This window comes from Salvelinus fontinalis, chromosome 42 (assembly GCF_029448725.1).
Source record: "Salvelinus fontinalis isolate EN_2023a chromosome 42, ASM2944872v1, whole genome shotgun sequence".
Lineage (NCBI taxonomy): Eukaryota > Metazoa > Chordata > Actinopteri > Salmoniformes > Salmonidae > Salvelinus > Salvelinus fontinalis.
In genome coordinates, this window is record NC_074706.1 from 25,630,751 (window position 1) to 25,655,184 (window position 24,434).

At 44.8% G+C, this 24,434-nt stretch overlaps 1 protein-coding gene across 4 annotated transcripts in view; it reads left to right on the top strand.

The window, feature by feature from the left end:
• Positions 1–20,514, top strand: part of cxxc4 (CXXC finger 4) — a 28,511-nt gene extending 7,997 nt beyond the window's left edge. For 3 of the 4 annotated variants that reach the window (XM_055909228.1, XM_055909229.1, XM_055909230.1), the window contains exon 3: positions 18,836–20,514. In XM_055909228.1, the coding sequence (XP_055765203.1) occupies positions 18,836–18,880 (45 nt within the window). In that variant the 3' untranslated portion in view covers positions 18,881–20,514. The remainder of the gene's footprint in view (positions 1–18,835) is intronic. The other variant, XR_008757280.1, reaches the window with a different exon arrangement.
• The last annotated feature ends 3,920 nt before the right edge of the window (positions 20,515–24,434 follow it).

Consider the following 24,434-nt stretch of genomic DNA (forward strand, 5'->3'; position numbering starts at 1 on the left):
TCTCTCTATCCATCCCTTCCATCTGTGTCTCTCTGTCTCTCTCTCTCTCACTCTCCATCCCTTCCATCTCTCTCGCTCTCTCTCTCTCGCTCTCCCTCTCTCTCTCTCTGTCTGACCCCATAATGGATGAGTGTGGCCTAGAGGAGGCATCTCATCCAACCTAACATTCCCCCAGCAGCTAACTCTGCCTGGTGTGGTTCCAGGGTTCTAGGTGTAGTCGGTGTTCGTGTGTCTGAGAGAACCTATACGCCTCTTTATTTCAACAGGGAGTCCCCATTGAGACCAAAGTCTCCTCCACAAGGGAGCCCTGTGTCCTACAGTTACACACAATGTTATTGTGGCCCTGGCACTGTAGGCCAGGTCTCACCAGGGCTGTGACTCAGACAGTTTCTGACTATGTCCCAAATGCTGATGTCCTGCTTCTGTACACAGACAGTACTGGTTAGGAATCTGTTGGGACGTCTTTATGAAGACACTTTCCAACTGAAGTGTTTACTGAACCCGTATGTTATTTCTCTTCCCTTCTTTTACTTCAGTTTTACTACTTAGTTTGTAGGGCGCTATCACACTGTTACACTATAGTTGAGTTAGGGAAGGACTCAGAGTCCAGGACTAATGTGTATCCATTTCTCTACCAGCCCGATTCAGAGGTTGTATTCATAAACAGTTTAAAAGTGTGAGAGAGATGCAGCTTAAATGCACCATGAATTATTGAAAGATCGCTAGGGGCTGTCAGAGGGAAGGAGATACTCTATTTCCCCCACGTGCTAAAGCTACTATCGCTCATTGAGCGATCTTCACAAATTCATACGAATAACAATACGCGAGTTAAGACGACGACAAACTGTGATTATGGATGGTTGGCTTGTTCGTTTTAAAGATGGCTGCTGTGTTGTGCGCTGAGAAGTAAGGCATTGTGCATGACTCTTTCCCTCCTGAGTGTGTTGGTGTATCATAGTGCTTTGTGATGTCACAGACCAGAGAAATGTTCAACAGCATCTTTTTCTATTCAATACAGGGTGAGGCCCTAAGACGCCCCATTCAGATTGTAGGACTTGCTACAGATCTATAGCAGATCCTTTTCAGTCAAACAAATTCGGAGGCTGACTCTCTGGTACATTTTCCTTTATTCTCAGTTTCTCTGCTAGTTCTTCACAAATGGGTGCTCTATCGTACAATCTAACCTCTTTACCATCTTGCCAATAAATATTATCCCATTTAGAATGATTCAATACATCTGAGATTTGTACACAAGATGTTATAAGGCTCACGTTTACTGCAAGATGTCAGCAGCAAGAGCATGTCTTCCTAGCCTGCTTGAGAGACAAGGGGACAATTCCTCAGACATTTCAAGTAATGTCTTATTGATTGAGTTGCTGAGACTTCCAATGTATCCTTGTATCTTGTGAAGAGAGCCACTGTTCACCGCGACACTATATACTGAAAAGAGATGATTAGCTAGTCTTGGAAAGGTGTTTACAGGCTATCTCTGATACCATGTGTTGTCTTCACATGCAGGAGAGAGAGAGAAATGGAGCACAATCCCATTCAACAGAAAACCGCTTCTCAATTAGCGAATCTGAAAGGCCACCGCCATGGCATCGGCCCCAGGAAAAACAGAGTGCCACGGAAAATGGCGTGCATGCAGCGCTCTCTCTTGTCCTCCCCTCTCTTTGTGGCGTGTTGTGGAATACATGAAATGGCGAGATGAAACGGCGGCGGTTAGCAGCGGCACAACATCCTCTGGCATAAAAAAACAACATTTTTATTGTGATAAGACACCCTGAAATGGTGGGAGGCAGGACCTTGAAGAATATAGAGCCAGGGATCCATCTCAAGCCTCTTAATGAGAGAGCGGACGCGCCAAATAATCGCTGGACGCGTCGGCGGGTCTGCGCCCCGAGTCTAATTTGTTTTAGGTGTGCTCAGAATAGATAAGGACCAATCTGTGGCCTTTTCTTCCCTCTCCCTCTCCCCCAACCTTTGCCTCCCTGGAGATAACGCAGAGTCGCCCCCCTCCCAGCCAATCTCTTCAGGCAGAGAGTAGCGAGGTAGAGTGGAGGGGAGAATAAAATAACCCTGAGGGACAGACGGCCTTTTACATCGGCTGATCTTCTATCTTGTTGGATTTATTTGAGTTTTAAAACCACCGATTTAATTTGACGGAGGTCTGAGTGAGGGAATAAAAGACGGGGGGGAAATGAGGCCCTCACGCCTCCTCACAAGCGCGTGGTCTCAACCTGAAGGGCAACCTTAAGCTTCTGTCAAGACAATAGGATTTTGCCAACCGAGCTGCCACGCAGACCGCTTAATTATACATATCTAGCCTCTCTTCTCCTTCCTGCAGCATTCCTGCATGCTACCCTCTACCCCGGGCTACTCATGAGAAGCCACGGTCCCTTGTCTTATTTTTATTTTTTATCAAGATTTGTCTTGCAGCAGCAGTGGCTCTGTCAGCTTTCATTTGCAACACCGCTAGGCTATACTCCCAGTCCCGCCAGCAGCTAGCACAAAAGCTCTTAAAGAATTGATAGTTTTGCCACTGCCACCAATTAAGTCTGGGGTGTAATCGGAGGTGCCCTTACAGCCCGCGGCCCGTCCCCTCCCTCTGCCCCCGTTTGATTTAACATCCCACGGCTCGGTGGAGAGAGGGAACTCGTTGTCATTGGCCTGAAGAATAGGAGAGGAGGGATGAGGGAGCGGGGGGGAGAAGGTGGGGGAGGGAGCGCAACGGAGCGTGGCGGGTGGACAGCGTGAAAGTGCAGGTGCTGAGGACGTTTAATGTGTGGCACCTTTAAATTTTAAACAGATGGTAAATTATGGATGGTCGGCTCTGGCAGAGAACTTAAAGGTATCTCGTCATTACTGGGAACCTGTGTGACGGGGAAAAGAGCGAAGAAGAGAGGATGTTAGTAATGGCAACGAGGCCACTGCGTCAACCATGGCAGTTTAGGTCTTAGCACATGGCTTGACAGAAGGATATTCATCTAACCGTAATATAGTGTTTCTCCGCTATCTTTGCAGATAGCTAATCATGTAGAATATGGTTGGTGCAATGATGTGTCTATTGTTTTCAGGAAGAATCAGGAGAAAACGACCTGTTTGTCTGGGTCTGAAATGGCTTCCTATTCTCAATGTAGTGCACTATAATTGACCCCTATTCCTTATTTACCAGTAGGGCACTATATACTGTAGAGGATAGGGGACCATTTCAAACAAAGCCACACTTTCCAATATCCCTCTGCCTCTGCCTCTCTCTCTCTCTCTCTCATCCAAGGGAATTGACAAGGAAGTGACTTTCTGACATGTATTTGTGGTGGATATAGAAATGGGTCAGTGCAGTTAAAGCGTCTCCATTTCTGCAAGTCAGATCCACGCCGATCCCCACCACCTCCCTTTACTCCGGGTCTGCTTTCAAATATGAATATTTCATGCCAAGCATCTGATACCGTGTGCAGCGAGACATTTTCAGGCTTTATTTTTTTGTGCTAGAACCCCTCGGGGTTAGAGAATGTCACTAGAGGAGTGGAGTCAATCTCTGCCCCCCGAGCAAAGAGGAGGGAATGTATGGTCTGTTGATGACATCAGGTGGCGTATTTTCCATTCACAAACCAGGAAGGACCTTGTCCATTGAAATATAGAGCCGTTGTCACTTTTGCTGTTTACATTCAATGAAAAATGTATTATATCTATGGTTGTAGAACTAGAATTCACCCTAGAACTATAGAATGTTGTTCATATTCTAAAAGGAAGTCATTTTTGTCACCATAGAACTATATAATTAATTATTCTATGGTTGTCACACTTTGAGACAGATGGTTGGAGTAGTTCCACTGTGAAGAGCAGTGGGAGGATCTGGAAAGTAGCTGGTTTATTTTGACGTGGTGTGACCACTGTCTGTGTCTGATCAGTGTGGAGCTGGATGACCGACCAGGGGGTCGTCTGCTTAGATTAGTTCTGTTTTAAACGCTTTGCCTTCAGTGTATCACGTTGCTCCGTTGGCTGGCTGTTTTCTGGCCACAGTGTGACTGTGTCGGTTTTCTGTTTTCGTAGTTTATCTTGGTGTCAATCAAATCTGTGTCCGTTTGAACAGCTTCTCCTATAGCATGACGTTAGTGTATCACCTTCTTGTTGGCTGGTTACACTGTGAATGTGTATCTATGTAGTTCAATATTTTTTGTCTCCACACCCCTCAAACTCAGCTCTGGACCTCGAAGCCAGTTTCCACTAAGTCTTTTCATTGTTCCCCTCTAATCAGGGACTGATTTAGACCTGGGACACCAGGTGGGTGCAATTAATTATCAGGTGGAACAGAAAACCTGCAGGTTCAGGATCTCGTAGGGTCAGAATTGAGTAACCCTGGTCTATACTGTAGTCTACGGTCTCAATGTCTTCTGGTTTCAGTCTTGAATTTGATCATGTAGCAATATATTAATACTATTAAATAATGAAACATACTGAATGATTCTGTGTTAATTAGCCATGGGCTATACTAATAGTGGCTTAGCGCGTGTTAGACACGCGTTGGGTTACACGTACATGGGAAAGGGGGATACCTAGTCAGTTGTCCAACTGAATGCATTCAACTGAAATGTGTCTTCCGCATTTAACCCAACCGCTCTGAATCCGAGAGGTGCAGGGGGCTGTCTTAATCAACATCCACGTCTTTGGCGCCCAGGAATGTGTTAATGGTTGTTAGGTCAAATGTTGTCTCTTTTGTATGGTCATAGTGTCTGCTAACTAGTGGTAGTAGTTCAGCACATAATTGAGAGGTAATGGATATCACATTTTTGGCTTTTTTTAATTGTCTAATTTTAATTGGTTAATTTTCCCAGAATATTACTCACCTCTAATGTGTGGTGTTACAGTACCTGCACAGTATAATTCACATCTCAACCACAGTGAAGAGGCTATTCAGCAGTCCTTTATTGATGAAACTGTCTGCCCATAGCCTTCATCAGGGTTTTCACAACTAAAACTGTACTGTTTGTGATGCGGTATGCTTTATAATATGTAGATTTTTCCACAAATATCCCTGCCTCCTAATTTGTGCCCCCCCCCCCCCCAGTACAGACCTGTATGTTGGAGCCAGTCCTCCTCTTCTGGATGCTGTGGAGAATCTGCTCAGAAGAGCTGCTCTCACTCAACACACACACACACACACACACACACACACACAGCTCTCCTACTTTGCATTTTGATTTAACATTTCAGAGGAGCTGGCAATATGTTGCCTCCCTTAGGCCCTCTTTCCACCAGCTACACATGGCTTCTTCTGGCCGCCACGCCAACAGGCGCTCACTGACATCGCTCGTTCAAAGGGCTGGAAGTTTCCTGTACTCCAGATCCCTCAGGTACCCTGCGCCTGCACACTTGACGTGTGTCCCGGAGTGTGGTTTCCTTCCCATCTAACCTCCCCCTGTTTGCTTTCTCTCTCTGCCTCTGTCTGTCTGTTTTTCCCATTTTAGAACGCCACTGACCTCACCCTCTCTCTCTGTCTTCGTTTTGTTTTCTGGAAACCTCTGTCGCCCCAAAGTACCCCAGATAGGGTTTTCTCCCAGTGGAGTGTTGGCTAGCTCTCTGCAGAAAGGCTGGGCCGGACTGCTAGTTTCACAAGGGTAATTAGGTGAGGCTAATTTAAATGGAGTCCTGTGCTGCTGTGGCTGTATGACGGGGTCGTGGTCAGTAGTAGGTTACAAAGTATTAGAAATGTTTTGGTCTGTGAAACAAACATATTTAGTTTCTTATTGGAGAATTCCAGACTAGCACCTCCCCGTTTCCAAATGTTTTCTCCCTACTGAACACAGCCAACGTGATCTTATCTGCTGTAGAGCTGCAGACGTAAAGGTCTGACTGACCCAGAGGCCTAACCCACCCCCCCACCCCTCTGTAGTAGGGTCAACCCCCTCTGACTGTATGTGTTGGGATTTACCATCCGTGATAATTGGGGGTGGTTGTCTGAGCAGCGTTCAAGAGCAACAAGGACTTTTTTTAATTTGAACCTAAATATCTTTCTAATGTCTCACAGACGGTGAGTGCCTTTTTAAACAGTGGGAGCAGTTTGATTCAGTGTGATTCGTTCGTTCTTTGTCAGGGAGGCTGAATAGCGAGTCATTTTTTATATTGAATTAGTTTCTTTACAGGGCTCAAAATAATACATTCTTCAGACTAAAAAGGAATCAAATATGTACAAATCCTGCTTTCAAAGGTTTCTGTCCCTTCATTGTATTGGATTTGGATGACGAGTGGTGTTTCTAGGTGGATACAGCTCAATACATTGGTAATCAATGTTGGACTGTGGGTGTTTGATTTTTATTTTACACTAGGCTATTTTCATTCTAAATAATACCTATTTTGATATTACGGACGTTAAAACACATGTCAGTGAAGTGTGACTGACTAAAGCATTGACAGTAGAGCTATACTGTGAAATATATAGCATAAAAAATAGAACTACCTTAGCATGTTTAGACCAGGTTTTACTCTTACTGGGTCACTTGATAGAAATAGAATTCCTAGAATGGTAAAAAAAAACTTTAGACCGTGTCAATTTGACTGGTACACTCATGGGAATGTCTGTTCTTGTCATTCTAACGCAATGGTTCCACTTCCATTGCCTGCCCAATGCTAAACTGGATAAAACTGTACATTTCCACTCCACTCGTCCCCCCAAGACGACATTAGTCCCAATGGCTATCTCAATGTAAATCTGCTGCGATAGTGACGCCGTAAAGTACAGCTCCTATAGGAATACTGTAGTGTAATTACGTTCCCCCACATTAGCATACGGTGGCCCAGGAGAGTCAAACTGAGCAGGGCCTCCGGCGGCACTTTGCCATATGGTTGTCTGGGTCTCTCAGGGCGATATTTGGCAAGGCTCTCGCAGAAGGTCAAATATCAAGTCGGAGGACCGCGCCAGTATTGCATCCATGCTAATTGCCCTCCTTCTCTCGCTCTCTCTCTCCCCTTCTGTTTCTCATACTCTCTTCCCTCTCACAATCTCTGTTTATCTGTTCTCTCTCTCTCTCTCTCTCTCTCTCAATCCCTCTCCTGTGACCACTCCCCCCCGAGCACCAGCTCTCTTAAGCACGCCAACATACACCCCCGCACCTCCCCTCCACTCCGTATCGAGCAGTCAGCAAAAACCTCCCAAATTCCTCATTACTCACGAAACATCCGCAATACACTTAGCTTGATTTGCTCCGAGGATGCATGATCAGTCGGCGCGTGGGACGTGCACGCTCGCCCGGTGCACGCCGGGGGCACATTTAACCCACTGTTATACTATTAGAGGAGTGACTTGCGTAACTTAGGTTCTCTGTCTCGTATTAGTGCAGTGTTGCAGATTGAGATGGGGTTTGATTGGTTGGGTGATGTCTTTTTGAGCTGGTGTCTGTCGTGCGTTCTCATTGGAAGACAGATGGTGTGGAAGAAAGATCTGGCTCAGGTGAAAATAACAGGCTTTATTTCAACGTTTTGCTTCCTGTACATGCTGCTTTGGGAAATGCCTGTTCAAGGGCCAATGGAATAGTTTGACACTTGCATGCCTGTCATTTATTAATATGCTATTTAATGTGTCTGTCTCGTTTTGCAGTTTTTATTGTATTGTAATCATCTTTATCAGCTTTATAAGATGCTAAAGTCATTTCAAGGACATTTATGAGACACTTCTCTCAAAAGGCTTGTTAAAGGTGTCCTATAGGGGTTTGGGTATAGCACTTACAGGATCATTATAGAAGTACAACGTTACATAACAGTGCGTGTGTTCACCACCACAGGCTTTAAATCTCAACTGCTTCAAGTTCAAGAGCTCTTAATTGTTTAAAAATTCATGACCTGTTAATATTTATTTACCATTTTATGAGTCTTTTTATTTGATTTGAAATAAAGACCTTAAATGGCTTTTGTTACTCGGGTGATATATCTATCTGACTGATCTTTACAATATTGCTACACTTAGTCATCATGGGTGTTGAGGAAATATGGGGGTTGATATCCTGATAGGTATCTACTGATAGGCCTAGGACTCATGGCTACTGAAAAGCGAAGGGTTCATCTATAGGATTTGCCCGACTTTTTCATTCCCATAGCTGGGCTGCACTCGACAAGGATTTTACTGCCCTTATGCCCTTATTAGTAGATGGGTTAGCAGAAACATGCAACTCTTAGAATTAAGAATGTTATTTAAGCAATAAGGCCCGGGGGGGTGTGGTATATGGCCAATTTACCACGGCTAAGGGCTGTTCTTAAGCACGACGCAACGCTGAGTGCCTGGATACAGACCTTAGCCGTGGTATATTGGCCATATACCAACAAACCCCCAAGGTGTCTTATTGCTATCATAAACTGGTCACCAACATAATTAGAGCAGTAAAAATAAATGTTTTGTCGTACCCGTGATATACCATGGCTGTCAGCCAATCAGCATTCGGGGCTTGAACCGCCCAGTTTATAATAGACCACAAGTGATTGTGGTTTTGTTAAATTACATGTTAGAGCATTATTTTGGTATGATTTATGAGTAAAGGCCCAACTGTCTTTGATAAACATGCCAGAATATTGCTGCTGCACAGTCGTTCTGGCTAACACTAGTTCATCTGTTGCACTGTGAACGTGTGTATCTAGTGCAGTGGAGCAAACAGGCCACAAACCATACTGCTAATCCACCAGGAAGAGTGATGCATCTGATACTGGAGAGGAACAGGAGGATTTCATCTCAGCGCAAATGGTTTATTCCCTTTGCTACGTCTCAGCTCCCAGCCCCCCCCCCCCCCCTTTAACTTATCTCCAGCAGTACCAACAGACTAACCCAACACTTTTTGATGGTTATCGTTGCGTAGGTAATATTCTCTCTGGTTGAAGATGGATGTAGAAGGGGGGTGTTTGCATTATGGCTGACGTTTGATGCAGTGTGTGTGTGTGTGTGTGTGTGTGTGTGTGTGTGTGTGTGTGTGTGTGTTGGGAGGGGAGCAATGGCGTGTAGATGAGTGGTCTGTCCGTGATGGAGGCCTTGGATGGATGGATGAGGAGTAGGGTTATAAGCAGGAGTTGGGTGGCTGGAATATTGGCTAGAAGCGTCGATGAGATCTCAAGCACGCACGTAAACACACACACACACACACGTCTCACTCACACACCCCTCAGAGTGCAGGTGGTGATGGATTGCCATACCTTCCAGGTGTGAGTCTCTGCAACGCCCCAATATTCCCTCAGAATGACGTGACAGGCAATATATAACCCATCAGTTAAGGCTGACTGCACCGCTGCTGAAACTTTCTTTCTCCTTTTTCCAGACCGGAGATCTGGGCTGGGTCCCAAATGCACCTTATTCCCTACTTGGTGCGCTACTTTTGACTAGAGGCCAATTGGCCCTGTTCAAAAGCGATGTACTATATAGAGAATAGGTTGCCATTTGGGACGCAGCCGTGGAGAGTGGCCCAGAATCTGTGACTGGTTCTCCTACCTAGGCTACACTTTGGTTGGTTCTGACAGCTTGAGTTTCTTTCCTTTTTTTTGTTCTCCACATCCTTCCTCTTTTACCTTTGTCTGCCTCCACTTAAGAGTGTAAAGAAATTCATCAAGGTATTTTTTTCTCCCTTTTAAGCGTTTAATTTCAAGATGTTAGGACATGATGAAGGGGCCTATCTAGACAGTAGCAGCCTGCTTTGCCTTGATGTGGCGTTGCTGTGTTTTGTGGCAGCAGGAACTTTGGGGAGGGAAGAAAAGAAAAACAAATTGTTTGACCTTAGCTTGTACTTGAGTTTCAGTTTGGGTTGCAGTTGTTGCGGCGTGTGGAATGTGTTTTTAATTACAGTTGAGAGGCAGCGCGTTGGGAGAGACTGCTAGCCTAGTGTCAATGAGAGGGTACGTGTGTGTGTCCCCACATGTGTATCTATAGCTTTGTGTGTGTTGTATTTTATTAACAGAACACCAGGGCTGTCAGGATTGACTCCTCCAAAGGATTGCAGCAGTTGTTGGAAGGTGGCCTGGTTCCCAGTCAGTCTAGCCGTTAATAAATAATGGCTGGTGTCAGGGTAACGTATGGATGGGGCTGTGTGTTATAATGAGGCGTTCTGGAGCAGAGCACATCAGGCAGCCTAGCAGAACACCACTCTCCCCACACTGCTATTCACTTCAGTTCAGCCTCCCCTGGTGAGAGTGTGGAGGGGAAGGAGGTCTGCCCAGTGACAATGAACTATGTGTGTCTCCTGAGAAGCTTCTGTCTCTGTCTGTCTGTCTGTCTCTCTCTCTGTGTGTGTGTGTGTGTGTCACTGTGTCTGTCGCTGTGTCTGTCTCGCTGTGTCTCTGTGTCTGTCTGTCTCTCTGTGTGTGTGTGTGTGTGTGTGTCACTGTGTCTGTCGCTGTGTCTGTCTCGCTGTGTCTCTGTGTCTGTCTGTCTCTCTCTCTGTGTGTGTGTGTGTGTGTGTGTCACTGTGTCTGTCGCTGTGTCTGTCTCGCTGTGTCTCTGTGTCTGTCTGTCTCTCTGTGTGTGTGTGTGTGTGTGTGTGTCTGTCTGTCTGTCTCTGTGTCTGTCTCTCTCTGCTCTGATTTTTTAGACACTTCACACATTTTTCCCAGCCTCTTTTTTTCATCCCTAGCGCAGTTTCTTTTTCTTTGAGCGAGAGGGAGGGAGGGAGAGAAAGTAGTAAAGTTCCTTGAATATTCTGTTCAGTCAGAAGCATAAAGAGAGAGTGTGTGGCCGAGCAGGGAGTTAGTACTGCTCAGAAATTGTCTGGCGTAATTACGGCTGAATTAAGTTTCATGACCGTAGCGGTGGGGGAAAGTGTGTGTGTGTGTGTGTGTGTGTGTGTGTGTGTGTGTGTGTGTGTGTGTTTGGGGAAGGGGAGATTGTAAGAGAAGGTTAGTGCCAGACATGTCTCAAGGGAACCAGGGCACATTTGCAATCACCCCAAGTTCAAAAGGGTAATTTATTCACCGTCTGTGGTTAAAGTAGGGCTGCTCTGAATGCCAGTGGGATTCTTCCTCCTGGAAGCAGCCGCCGCTGCTGAGCCGTGTAGAGAGAGCGGGAGGGCGGTAGAGACGGAAGAGACAGTATTTTCATTTTCTCTCTCCTTTTTCCCCCTCTTCTCTTTTCCCCTCTGTTCGGCTCTCCTAGATGTTGTTGTTTCAAGCCCGGCCCTGGGTGGCGTCTTTTAGCGCACGCCGGCGAGCATATTTCACTTTTACGCTCATTCGCATTGACGTGCGGGCGTTGATTGAATTTGAGGTGCTGCGGCGTGGCCCATTATCGTCCTCATCGTCTTGAGTGGTTTATCTCTGGACCCTACCAATGCTACACTCTGCTCTGTGTGACGCCTGCCTGGCGGGGGTGTGGGTGGGTGGGTGTGTGTGTGTGTGTGTGTGTGTGCGCATTAGACTGTGAATGTGAGAAAGAGAAAGGGAGGAGGGATGTGTTTGGGTGCTATCTGGTGAGTGTTATCACAACAGCCCTGACAGACTATCAGAACAGGGGGGGTTGATTATGAGTCAGCAGCCCTCTCCTCCTCATCCCACCTTTCTCCTCACCCTCCCCCTCTCACCCCCCTCCTCCCCTTTTCAACCCTCCTCCCCCTTCTCTCCTCCCCTTTTCAACTTTCTTCCTCCCCCTCCTACCCTTTTCAACCCTCCTCCCCCTTCTCTCCTCCCCTTTTCAACTTTCTTCCTCCCCCTCCTACCCTTTTCAACCCTCCTCCCCCTTCTCTCCTCCCCTTTTCAACTCTCTTCCTCCCCCTCCTCCCCTTTTCAACCCTCCTCCTCTCACCCCTCCTCCCTTCCTCCTCAATCAGGACTCGCCAGACCCCCACCATTAACTACACTGCCATGGCCAATCAGCATCACCTGTCGTCAGGTCCTCACTGTATCCTTCTAGGAGAGGAAGGCCAGACTAGTGCAAATCTCATTTTTTGGGGTCGTATACATATATTTAGCTAATTTTATTGCAGGTTTAGCAAAATGCTTGTGTTCCTAGCTCCAACAGTGCAATAATATCTAACAATACACATATTAAAAAGTAAAATTATGAAATTAAGAAATATTAGGAAGAGTCCGGAGTATACATATATTTATACCACAGCATTGTTGAATACTTGTTTCTGATTGGATAGAATGGTTGACGAGCGTCCTAACGATAAGGCAAACTTTTCTATCTCAGCCAGGAAAAATCAGGCATTATCAGCTTATTGTTATGGATGTATCCAAATGAATGTCAATAGAAAACAGCTACTTTGCTCTTATTCTGGCTGCAGATGTCGAGACTGTGTACCTAGTTAGCAGCAAGCAAGGGATAAGAACATTGCCATGAACAAAGAAAGAACGACTTGGTCGCTAATGTAAATGACGAACGAACGATTGCTTCGTGTTTCTAGCAACCCAAAGATGAGAAGGTATACATTGTATTTCTACGGGTGAATGCGTGCTTTCATATTGTTTTCTTTGGTACGTGGTATAAACAGGATAAACTCCTCTGTTCTGTACGTTAACTTGGAAAAATGAACTCTAAAGGGACGAGGCTCTGCGTCATCCAATGTTTCCAACGTAATGTACAGAACTTCAGCCTTTATCCCTTACATATTTATCATGGGGATGTATAGACATTATGGATAAAATATGTAGTATATCTGTAGAATACGTAGGATTGAATGGTATATGTACAGCAATAGTTGAATAGGATAAGCCTTCACTAGAATACCGTATATACATATGAAATGAGTAAAACACTACAAACATTATTAAAGTGACCAGTGTTACATGACTATGTACATAGGGCAGCAGTCTCTAAGGTGCAGGGTTGAGTGCCGGGTGGTAGCCAGCTAGTGCCAGTGACTAAAGTTCAGGGTACTGTACTGGGCGGAGGCCAGCTAGTGGAAGCTGTTTTTCCAGTCTCTTTGTCCCAGCTTTAATGAACTTGTATTGACCTTGCCTTCTGGATGGTAGCGGGGTAAACAGGCCGTGACTCGGATGGTGGAGTTCCTTGATGATCTTCTTGGCCTTCCTGTGACACCGGGTGCTGTAGATGTCCTGGGGGGCCGGCAGTGTGCCCCCGGCGACGCGTTGGGCTGACCACACTGACCTCTGTAGAATCCTGTGGTTGCGGACGATGCAGTTGCTCTACCACGTGGTGATACAGCCCGACAGAGTGCTCTCAGTGGTGCATCTGTAAAAATGTGAGGGTCTTAGGTGCCAAGCCAAATTTCTTTAGCCTCGTGAAGTCCATGATCAGCTCCTTGGCTTTGTTGAGGGGGAGGCCCTCACCTCCTCCCTGTAGGCTGTCTCGTTGTTGTTGTTAGTAGTCAGGCCTACCACTGTTGTATCCTCTGCAAACTTGATGATTGAGTTGGAGACATGCATGGCCACACAGTCATGTGTAAACAAGAGGTACAGGAGGGGGCTGAGCCGCACCCTTGTGCGGGTCCCCTGTGTTGAGGATCAGTGGAGTTGTTGTTTACCTTCACCACCTGGGGACGGCCTGTCAGGAAGTCCAGGACCCAGTTGCACAGAGCGGGGTCAGACCCAGGGCCCAGAACTTAATGAGCTTGGATGGTACTATGGTGTTGAAGGTTGAGCTGTAGTCAATGAACAGCATTCTTCCAAAGGTATTCCTCTTGTCCAGATGGGATAGGGCAGTGTGCAGTGCGATGGTGATTGCGTCATCCATGGATCTATTGGTGCGGTATGCAAATTGCAGTGGGTCTAGGGTGTCGGGTAAGGTCGAGGTGATATGATCCTTGACTAGACTCTCAAAGCACTTCAGGATGACAGAAGTGAGTGCTACGGGGCATTAGTCATTTAGTTCAGTTACCTGCACTTTGCTGGGTACAGGGACAATGGTGGACATCTTGAAGCAAGTGGGGACAGCACACCGGGATAGGGAAAGATTGAATATGTCCGTAAACACTCCAGCCAGCTGGTCTGCGCATGCTCCGAGGACGCGGCTAGGGATGCCGTTTGGGACGGCAGCCTTGCGAGGGTTAACGCGCTTAAATGTCTTACTCATATCGTCCATTGAGATGGAGAGCTCACAATCCTCGGGAGATGCCGTGACCCGCGTCGGTGGCACTGTTTTCCTTGAAGCGGGTGAAAGTGTTTAGCTTGTCCGGGAGCAAGACGTCACTGTCCGCGACGTGGCTGGTTTTCCCTTTATAATCCGTGATTGTCTAGAGTTCCTGCCACATACGTCTTGTGTCTGTGCCGTTGAATTGCGACTTCACTTTGTCTCACTTTGACTTCACTTTTTCTGTCGTTTTGCTTGTCTGGTTGCCTTATGGAGGGCATAACTGTACTGTTTGTACTTGACCATCGTCCCAGTCACCTTGCCGTGGTTAAATGTGGTGGTTCACGCTTTCAGCTTTGCGCGAATCTATCCGCGGTTTCTGGTTAGGGTAGGTTTTAATAGTCACAATGGGAAAAACATCCCCTAGACACTTCCTCATTAACTCAATGTTATTCTGAGGCAACTCGGAACATATCCCAGTCCGTGTGATCTCTGACTTCCTGTCTCCCCCATGTCCCTTTTTAAAGATATTTACCTGAACTCTGTGGCTCTGCTTTAAATGTCGGGGCCTTTCCAGTTTGGGGGTTTGGAGTCATTTGGATTTTTCAGGGGAGTTGTGAATCTCTTCACTCGGTAAAACTCCAACCCAGTAGTGGCTCGCATTGTGTTCCTTACCTTGTGTTATTGAAGCTAGGTAGTTATGCATGCTCCGCTGGCGGCGTCAGAGTGCCAGTGGTGTTGACGTGAGGCTGAGCCGCTGCATTACCCTGGCTTGATATGAGGTGAAACCTCAGTGTTACGCCGGGGACAGGGGAGCAACACTATCAGCCCTCCTCACCCTCCTTTTCCCTTTCTCTCTACTCTGCTCTCTCTCTCTGCTCTCTCTCTCTACTCTGCTCTCTCTCTCTACTCTGCTCTCTCTCTCTCTATACTCTGCTCTCTCTCTGTCTCTCTCTGCTCTCTCTCTCTACTCTGCTCTCTCTCTGTCTCTCTCTGCTCTCTCTCTCTACTCTGCTCTCTCTCTGTCTCTCTCTGCTCTCTCTCTCTACTCTGCTCTCTCTCTCTCTCTACTCTGCTCTCTGTCTCTCTCTCTGCTCTCTCACACGCTGTGTCATTCTGTTTCGTTTCTCCATCTCTTTCTCTCCCTCCCTCATCTTATTTCTCTTATCTTTCTCCATTTATCTACCCCCCCTCTCTCTCTCTCTGCCTCCTTTCTCTCTGGCGGTGGGTTGATGGAGTGATTTCGATGGGATGCTGCGGAAGCAGGCGGGGGAGCGAGGAGACGTGGAGCTGTGCTAATTGAGCTGCCTTTGTGCCTGGTCACTGCAGTGAGCCAAGGCAAGGGACCTGGGAGAACGAGGGAATCTGAGAACACACACATACTCTGTCTCAGACACACAATGCAAGCAGCACTCAAGAGTCCCCACCGCCAAATAGATCGATAGCGCAGGACTTAACAAAACGGAGACATGGCGAGCGCCCACATCAGGGTCATTATTGTGGAGAGTGGAGCATCACACTTCCATCCAGGGACTGATCAATGACCGAATATATGGATCAACATAAACATCCTCCCCGTACCCTCCTTTCTCTCACTGCCTCAGCCTTCTACCTAACAAACTGTCATGTTTCTGGACTAGGGAAGCTTATACCTTTTGCACAATATCGTGTCGACCCAAAGCAAACTGTGTTGGCTCGATAATTTATTTTAGCAGTGTCCCTTTATTTTTGTTGCATGGTTCAAGTGACTTTGGTTTATGTGTAACCCGGCTAGCTCAGTGCAGCATGGTTTGGCATGGCTCGTTGGGCTGTCATGTGAAATGCCCTCTGTTAAAGTATCATGTTTCAGGAGATTGGTTGTGGAGTGAGCTTCAGCACAGGCTTCCATGTTGCTGATTGTTTTTTTCTTGCTCTTAGAATGTAGATCCTGGTTATTGGACTAATACAGTGCGGCACTCCCATCTATTTCTTTCACATTCTTATTTTGGGGTTTAATTTCAAGGATCTGCTCCTGGTGGAGGTTCTTTCCCATGGCTGGGCCGCTTCTTAATTACGTGTGAACATGGAAATGCGTCTCGTACTGCAGATTAGTTTTAGGCTCCTCTCCCACTCTTCTCTCTCTCTCTCTCACACTCTAGCTGTCTGCTTCAGCTCTCTAGCTCTTTCTGTTGCCAAGAATCTCTGTCTCCCTTTCTCCACGTTTCACTCCAAATTTCACACACATTTTCACTCTTTCAGTTTGTATTAGCCGACATTATTCTGACACTCTCCTTCATTCATATAGTTTGAGACGTTTGTGGGAACCATGTGTTTGTAACCTTCACAACCTTGCTATATTCTCTTTCAGTATGTTATGTCAATATTTGTTATAGCGTGACACGTTATGATGTTGGCTAACTCTCTGTTACCTGCGTTTGGACCTGGTCCATTCTCCTGGATTCTGCTGTGTCACGTCCTGACTTCCATTCCCGCCTCTATTCCATCCAGAGGAGAAGCTTTGAGGACATTCAGTCATTTCCATGTTGTGTGTCCAGTATTTCATTGAGCCTTTTTGTATAGCCAACAGGCGACAGTAGCGTTAGCTTGCTAGTACAGAGATGGTGGGAAGTAGATGTGGGGGAATAGGTTCCTGTAAGTGTGGGGTTATCCTGCGTTTTAGCCCACTTGAAATAATGGTAAACAGAGCACTCAACCAAAGAGCAGAGAGAAAAACATCTCTAAAGTGTGTTAATTGAATAAATAAATAAATGGTTTTGTTGAACCTTACTAATTGAATAATGTTGCCATAAGTTGTACTTTAAATGCTTTCCTGGTTGGCTGACGGTTACACTGAGGGGGTGGTAGTCTGTAAATTCCATTAACTGGGCCTGTCAATTAACCTACATTACTTAAGTGGTAAAGTGGCATTTTTTCAATTAGCCAGCTAAATACTGTAGGAATTTGTAGGAATGAAATATGTATGTTCTAATTGCACAACTGCTTACTTTCTCTATATACTTTAGGAATTCATACTGTAGGAAAGTGGTGTCTCGCGATTTAATGTAATGAATGCTTTCCGTCGAATTAGTTGAGACATTACTGTGTTTGTGTGGGTTTTGTAAAGTGGAAAGGGGCAGGTGACATAACGGACCAGAGAGGTGTTGATGAAACCATTGTGCAGTTGGAACTCATTTTGATTGCCTCGGTTGCTCTAGTATTAGCGTTTACAGGACGTCAGTCCTCCTGTTATTGTGGCCTCTAAGACAACGTACTGTATTAGTGAGCTTCTCTCAGAGTATATTAGAAGCTGTTCTACTATGTAGGCGATGGGGGGTATTGTAATTCCATGCATGAGTAGGCCTGTATTCAGTGATGTTAGTGTTTGGCCGTATTGATAGAATTGTAGCCTTCCTCCCTCTGCCTCATTGGTTGGACTGACTGACTCGCTGGTACATCAATTAGTTGGTTGTTGTTCCACAAGTGCTTAGCGGTATGCTTGGCCGCTAACCCATCACCTGGTTCACTAACACAGTGCTGGATCTCTACCCATATTCCCTCTTGAGCTCCGATCTGTGTGACTTTCTAGTGAAACACCTGTTTTCTGGGGGGGAAATGGGCATTTGTATCCTTGTTTATTGTTGCAATATATTGTTGGAATATGTTGTATTGTTTCAATGTAATGTTGTATTGTTTCAATGTAATGTTGTATTGTTTCAATGTAATGTTGTATTGTTTCAATGTAATGTTGTATTGTTTCAATGTAATGTTGTATTGTTGCAATGTAATGTTGTATTGTTGCAATGTAATGTTGTATTGTTGCAATGTAATGTTGTGTACCTGGTATTATCTCACATTGCAGTTTTGCTGACAAAATACAGAAGGAAAGTTGAATAAATTGTATGTTGCTGGATCTTTTGTTATATGCATGAACGGGTGATTGAATGAATACATAATTTGCGTACCAATATTTAAGCTCATCCCACGTAGGATTATATGACATACTGTATCATAGCAGCAGAATTGGCTAGCTACTTGTTTTTAATGCAGCCCACATCTTGGTTATTTCAGAGTACCTAGCCCTAAGACACTCATCCACCTCCTCTGTGAAGAGTCAGTGATTATACTCATATTGAAATATCACATTTCCCCTCCTCTCTCTTCCACTCCGCTCTGCTCAGAGTAAAGTGATTTTTGGTTTCAATCAGACACCAGCGTTTCTGTCGAGCTGAGAAAAAAAACACACAAAAAAACAGCTAATTGGTTATGGGGATTTCCGGGGACTATTTTTTATGTTGTGAATTATAAATGATAGTTGGTTTCCAAAAAGGAAGTGGCTGTCACTCCAGTGTAGTGGGGCTGGCGCGGCCCCAAATTGAAATGACGCGCTGGTTCCCCCTCACTGCGGCTGGAGCTTCCCGTAATTAAACGCCTCATTGTTGCATCATGGGAATTTTGGGGTGAATATTTCATCATGGTGTAGTGATTATTTGGGTGTTTGGTAGGGAGGTGGGTGGTAGGTACTGGAGGTGTCTTTAACCCCGGGACTCAGAGGAAATTAGACGTGGGGACAACTAAGGTATGTTTGGGTTGAAGAAGTGAGTGGTTTGCCTGCTCAGCTGTTGTGCTCTTTTTACAAACAAAGTGTTCTTTGTGAGAGAAAATAAAGATTCTAAGGTGAAACCCGGGCCACCTTAGACAACATACAGTAGGCCTCCTGGTGCCCCAGTGGCCTTGTATACTCTACTCACATTTTCTTCCTTGGTTTTAAAATGCTCAAAAGAAGAAAAAGAGAAATGTAGCACTTTTCCGTTCACCTTGGTAACTGTTGCTAACCGTTTGCCTTTGCTCTTTTCCTTTCTCCTACAGAGGACACCAGTCAACAATGGCGAGGCATTCCGGTGGTTCTTTTAGAGCGCCCGACCTTAGTGACATCAACATGCGGTCGGAGGTCCAGTTAGAACTCTGACATCACTGCAGGAAGCACTTGGGGGCTCAGAGAACCCAAACAACCTCCCAGTTTTTAAACCAGGAGGAAGAAACTCTCGAAAGATGAAACGATAAACATTATGGTGTTGGTTTTACTCTGTAATTTCCTTTCCTGTGTAATTATTGTACCTTTTGACAGTATCATAATGTCTATTTTCGGTGTATATGAATGTGTTTCAGTGTCGTTTGGCTGTAAAGTTTACAGTCAATCTTATGTAAAGGACTCAATAGACAATCATCACCAATACGTCAACAACAAAGATGGCCGCTGCTGGGATTGATCATGTGATCGTCACACACAACCTTGGAGCAATAATCTTTAAAGTTGATTATTCTGCTTGTGTTTTCCCTTTATTTCCGTTTTCAAATTATTATATCAAAGCTGAATTATTTTTTATTAAATTTGTCATTTTTGTTTAATGCTTGCATTTCCTGTTTGTGTGTGTGCGCCTCTGACTGAGGGAAACTATAAGGTCCTCTTTGGTAAATGTGATGTATCATATAAGTGACACACGATGCCAGAGAGAGCGGCATTATTATTTAGATGCTTTCATTTGGGGTTTTTGTCCAGCACGTTACGAAACAGGGCACATTGTCTTGTGTAGCGAGTTGTACTTTTTGGGAAAACAAAAAGGGGCATCGTTGTGTTACAGTTACTGCACAAAGTGGTAGTTGTGAGCCAGACTGCATTTCTCTGGGGTTTTGATACACTTCAAAGATGGTGTTATGATTAGCTTTTTCATCTAACTGTTTTGCCTCCTGACCATCTTCTGGTTTTTGTTTGAAATACAAAGGTCATCTTATAGGTAACACTATACTTAAATCCTGCAGGTATAATGCTTCATTACTTATATCCTGCAGGTATATTGCTTCATTACTTGTTATAAGCAGGTATAATGCTTAGTTGCTTGTTTATAAGCAGGTATAATGCTTTATTGCTTGTTAATAGCAGGTATAATGCTTTATTACTTGTTATAAGCATGTAATATCCGTTAAAGTGTCTTATGAGGTTTATGATATATACTTGCAGACTAAGTAAAGTGTTACCGGTTATTACACCCAAGCTGTCTGAAAGGTAGTTATAAATAATACTAGTAGGAATTCTGAGGTTAAATTAACATATTCAAATGGAATATTAAGTCAACAGTACAGTGAACATATCTGACAACAGTTATATACAATATAACTGATATATGTTCACTGTGAGTATGTCTGACTACAGTTATTCTGGAAGTAGGGGACTGTCCATACCTTTCTCCTGCAGAGGCCACAATAACAAAGGCAGTAGTCTGTTGAGCTGAAGCAAAAAAGTGAACACATTCCAAAAACGACAAAATGATTCAATAAATCACTCATTGTCTTCAAAACCCTATTGTTGCATGTGTAAATGTGTTTTGGTTTTAAAGATTAACAAGAATTTGTATATTGTTGTTGTGATGCTTTTATGTGTTCAAATAAAAAAAGAACTAAAAAAAATAATATTTTGAATGTCGACGAATAACGCAACATTTTTATCCTCACATTGTACAATTAAATATTGGATTATGATTCCCCTGCAATGTTTTTCCCTCTCTCATTTGCTGCTGCTGCGAAGCATCACTCAAACAACGAGGAGAGGATATATAAACGGCATTGGTTGCATCCCTAGTCACGTCTCCCCCGGAATACTAAAATGTCGCATGGTGGAAGAGAGTCATTCCCAGAGGCAGCAGGCTTTAAAGAACTAGTGAAATCCCATGTGGTTTGTCACACTGGTAGGAGGAGGGGGATAGGGGGGGCGCTTGAGATGGCTTGTGCAGCCCGAATGATTTCCAGGTCTGGGGGGGGGGGGGGGGGGGGGGGGGGGGTTGGCGAGAGTAGTGAGGGGGACAGTGGAGGAGGGGGTAGAGGGGTGCATTCGGGTTTGCTGTGGATTACTGGGGTCGCTGAGGAGACGGAGGAAGATGAAATCATCCGGGACCGACTTTTTCCTCCTCGGTAACGAAACCCACGCAGCCGTAACCTGCGTCTTGAGCTGCTGGCGGCAAAAGGCCTGAGAGAGGAGAGCTACATTGGAAATCGTTTCTGCGTGCATTCCGTGGCAGATGCGTCTGTGTGGCAAATCCCCGCCACCGCCGGTGATGGGAAGGTGATAAATAACGTGCATCGGGAGCGCCGGCGTTTGCTTGGCCGCTGAGATTAAACCATATCAGAGATTGGCTTCTTCTAATCCCCCCCTTCTCCTCCTCCCTCTCCTCTCCTGGATCAGTCTGGAAACTGGGGTTTAAAGTCCTCAGGCCCCTGTGGTAACGTTTTCCCCCTCCTGCACTGAGAGTGGGAGGGAGAGGGTAAAGGAGAAAAAAGGTCAAGTAAACGGGGATGAAGATGTATGAGCTGAGTATTCTCCCATGAAATGTGTGCAGCGCTCATCTCGATGGAGATGGAAATGGAGCTGGGGATGGGGACTTGGTGGGACAGGCTGTGCCAGGAGGACTCTATGCAGCAGGGGTGGGCAATCATTTTGACTCGAGGGCCACATGGGGATTTTAAAAATCAGCAGAGGGCCACAATTTTTTTCCGGTCCGGTTTGTTTGTCAAAAGCAATTTGCAGGCCAGAAAAAGTGCAGGTGTTTAAAAATATGTAGGTTGATTATCATTTCTAAATACTTTCTATCTGGTTTAAGAAAGTTCAAAATAATTTCCATCCCCCCTTCATAGGATTTCATTAGGATAGTTGGGTCATAGAATGGAAACTAACGTCCGTTTTCCCGGACCAAAATTAAACCTAGACCTAGGGCCCAAAAACATAGACAAAGGACATTCCATTCTCCAGTATGCAATTTAGTCCAGACTACAAACTGAATTTGTGTCTAGGAAACCAGCCCTAAACAACAAACCTACACCACCTAACTGTACACTGTCATAATTAGTGAGTTGCCTTAAAGTGTGATGCCCATGGAAACAGAATATAGAACGGGCTTCTCCATTGAAATCCATGATGGCGTAATGAGTGGACGTTGCAAGCCCTTTCTATGGATTCTATTTCTATGGTGATGCCCTTTTATCTTCCAGGGGGAATACATCCAGGAGATTAGATGCTTACCCCCAACCATGCCCTTCACTGAGATTTGGAGTCCTTGTGGGCCTCCTGGTAATCCCTTTAGGGATTTCTGACTGCAGGGGAGGGAGGGATGCTCACACCGTTAAGGAGTTTTCCCTGGCATACAGGACTAGCACAGGGAAAACGCACGGTCACTTTCTTGGAATCAATGAATACTGGAACGCTGCTCAGGGAATGGGAATGTTGTTGATGGGAAATATGGAGTTTCCAGTTGAGAGGAAGTGATGCGTCAGTATCCTGACGGTGCAGGTTTCATCCTTTAACCCATTTCATTCCACATTTTTCCCAGACATGAAAATATCCAAATCAAGTGTCATTAGTAACCCTTTGAAGTAATCAATGGTCGATCACAATTGTGACCGGTGGTATAATGTTACGTATTCTGAATTAACATATTTCTCCTATGCAGTTATAAAAGTTCTTATATATCCCAACCCAGTTATTAACACATTTAAAACTCTGTCACTAGCAGTCCCCAGCATTGCCACTAGAATGCCCCGCCACATTCTAGTGTGACTATTTTACACATCAAAAACCCATATACAACACCGATATGAATACTGAGAGCAAAGACAGAAAAACAACCATCAGCGTATTTCAACATTGTTACTTTATTGTAACATGTATTGAAACATTAATATTGTAACTTTATTGTAACATTTGAACTTGTACTTTAGTGCAATGTTCATTGTAACATTGTCATTGTGACATTTTAGTGCAACATTCACTAACAACTGTATAGCAGTCGTGTGATTCATTCCCACTGAACATAAAGGTAACATTTAGGATAGAGGTAGCCTGTAGAATATGCATTCAAGTAGAGGCCTACACTGAACATAAAGGTAACATTTAGGATAGAGGTAGCCTGTAGAATATGCATTCAAGTAGAGACCTACACTGAACAAAATACAATTATATATATATATCTAAAAGCGCCACTGCACAATGAGTGCAAGATTAGTTTGTGCATCACTATTTTGAACTGTGATCAGTCAGTCCTACTGTCATACAGTATGTCTTGAATAAATTGACCTTCTTTTCCAAAAACATTTCAGTAATTTTGATTGTCTTTTCCGTCTACTTTTCTTTTCTTCCTAGAGTCCGTTGTACTGCTTCTCCTCACCCTTTATCGATTTTTCTATTTTTCTTTTAATGTCTTTTTCAGCCCTTTTTCATTCGCTCTTATCTCCTTTTCTACTGTCCATGGTATATCTTGAAGCACTCAATGTGCAGTGGCGCTTTGCATTTCTCACATGCACAGGTAGTACGTTTGTCACAATGACGACTTCTCTGGAACCGGTGCATCGTGTTGATTGGCCAGTGAGAAGCTTTGTCATATCATGCCTGACCTTCAACAGTAGCAGCCAGTAAAGATCTCCTTCCGTGGCTCAGTGGTTTCGTGCCAAACTTGTGCATATTTGGGCTGTATACTATGTGTTTTGGAATCACATTGGTGGCAGGCCTCTTTGATCATTTGAACACTCAATCTTTATTTTTGACCACCTGCAGTTTTTCCTTGGCTCTTCTGGCTGACCCCTGTGGCTTGCAGAGGCCCTTGGCTCTTCTGACTGGACCCTCTGGCGGGTAAAGCCCCTTGGCTCTTCATTATCAACAATGGAGGGGGGTGGGGGAGGTTGTGGTTGGGGGGTGGGGGGGGGTAGGTCATCATCACTGATAACGTTGTTCCTGTCATGATCTGTTTGCATAGGTTCAGCATATGCATTCAATAGCCTGGCTGGCAAATGGCCTGTCCATAGTCCATATCTGACCCATCGCTATCACAATCACACAGGACAGCATCTTTCTCATTTTGAGGGATAACTACAATGTTGCATGCCTTGTCTGGGCAGTCACCTAGATCAACATATCCAGAACTTGACTCAAAGTGAAACTAAAAGAAAGAACAGAGTAGAAAGTTAGGTAGAACAAGAACTATGTATGTGTATACCTATGTGTATAACTAGATGCACTGTGTTATCCCGCCGGTCACTATTGTTGCCGTCAACATGTATACTCATTCTATGACCACACTGAACAAAGTTGAGTAATTGCAAATGCATATATCAATACTAGACACCTTAAAGATGATGTGTACCAAAAATCTTTGTCCTATCTTTATGTTAACATACTTTACTAACCTTTTGTTGAGGAGCTTTGATGCAGCCATCCTCTTCTCATGGTGCAACCAGGAAGTAAACAGCTCTGGTCGTGTGACAATTTACACTAAACATGTGACACTGCACATCTTTCATTGAGACCCTTTACTATTTCAATATTTGCTGGAAATGCATTGATACATCATTCAGTAATATTTTTAGAGCCTTATAACAGAAAACGTTTTTTACGGTCACTATTGTGACCGATGGGATTAAATTGGTG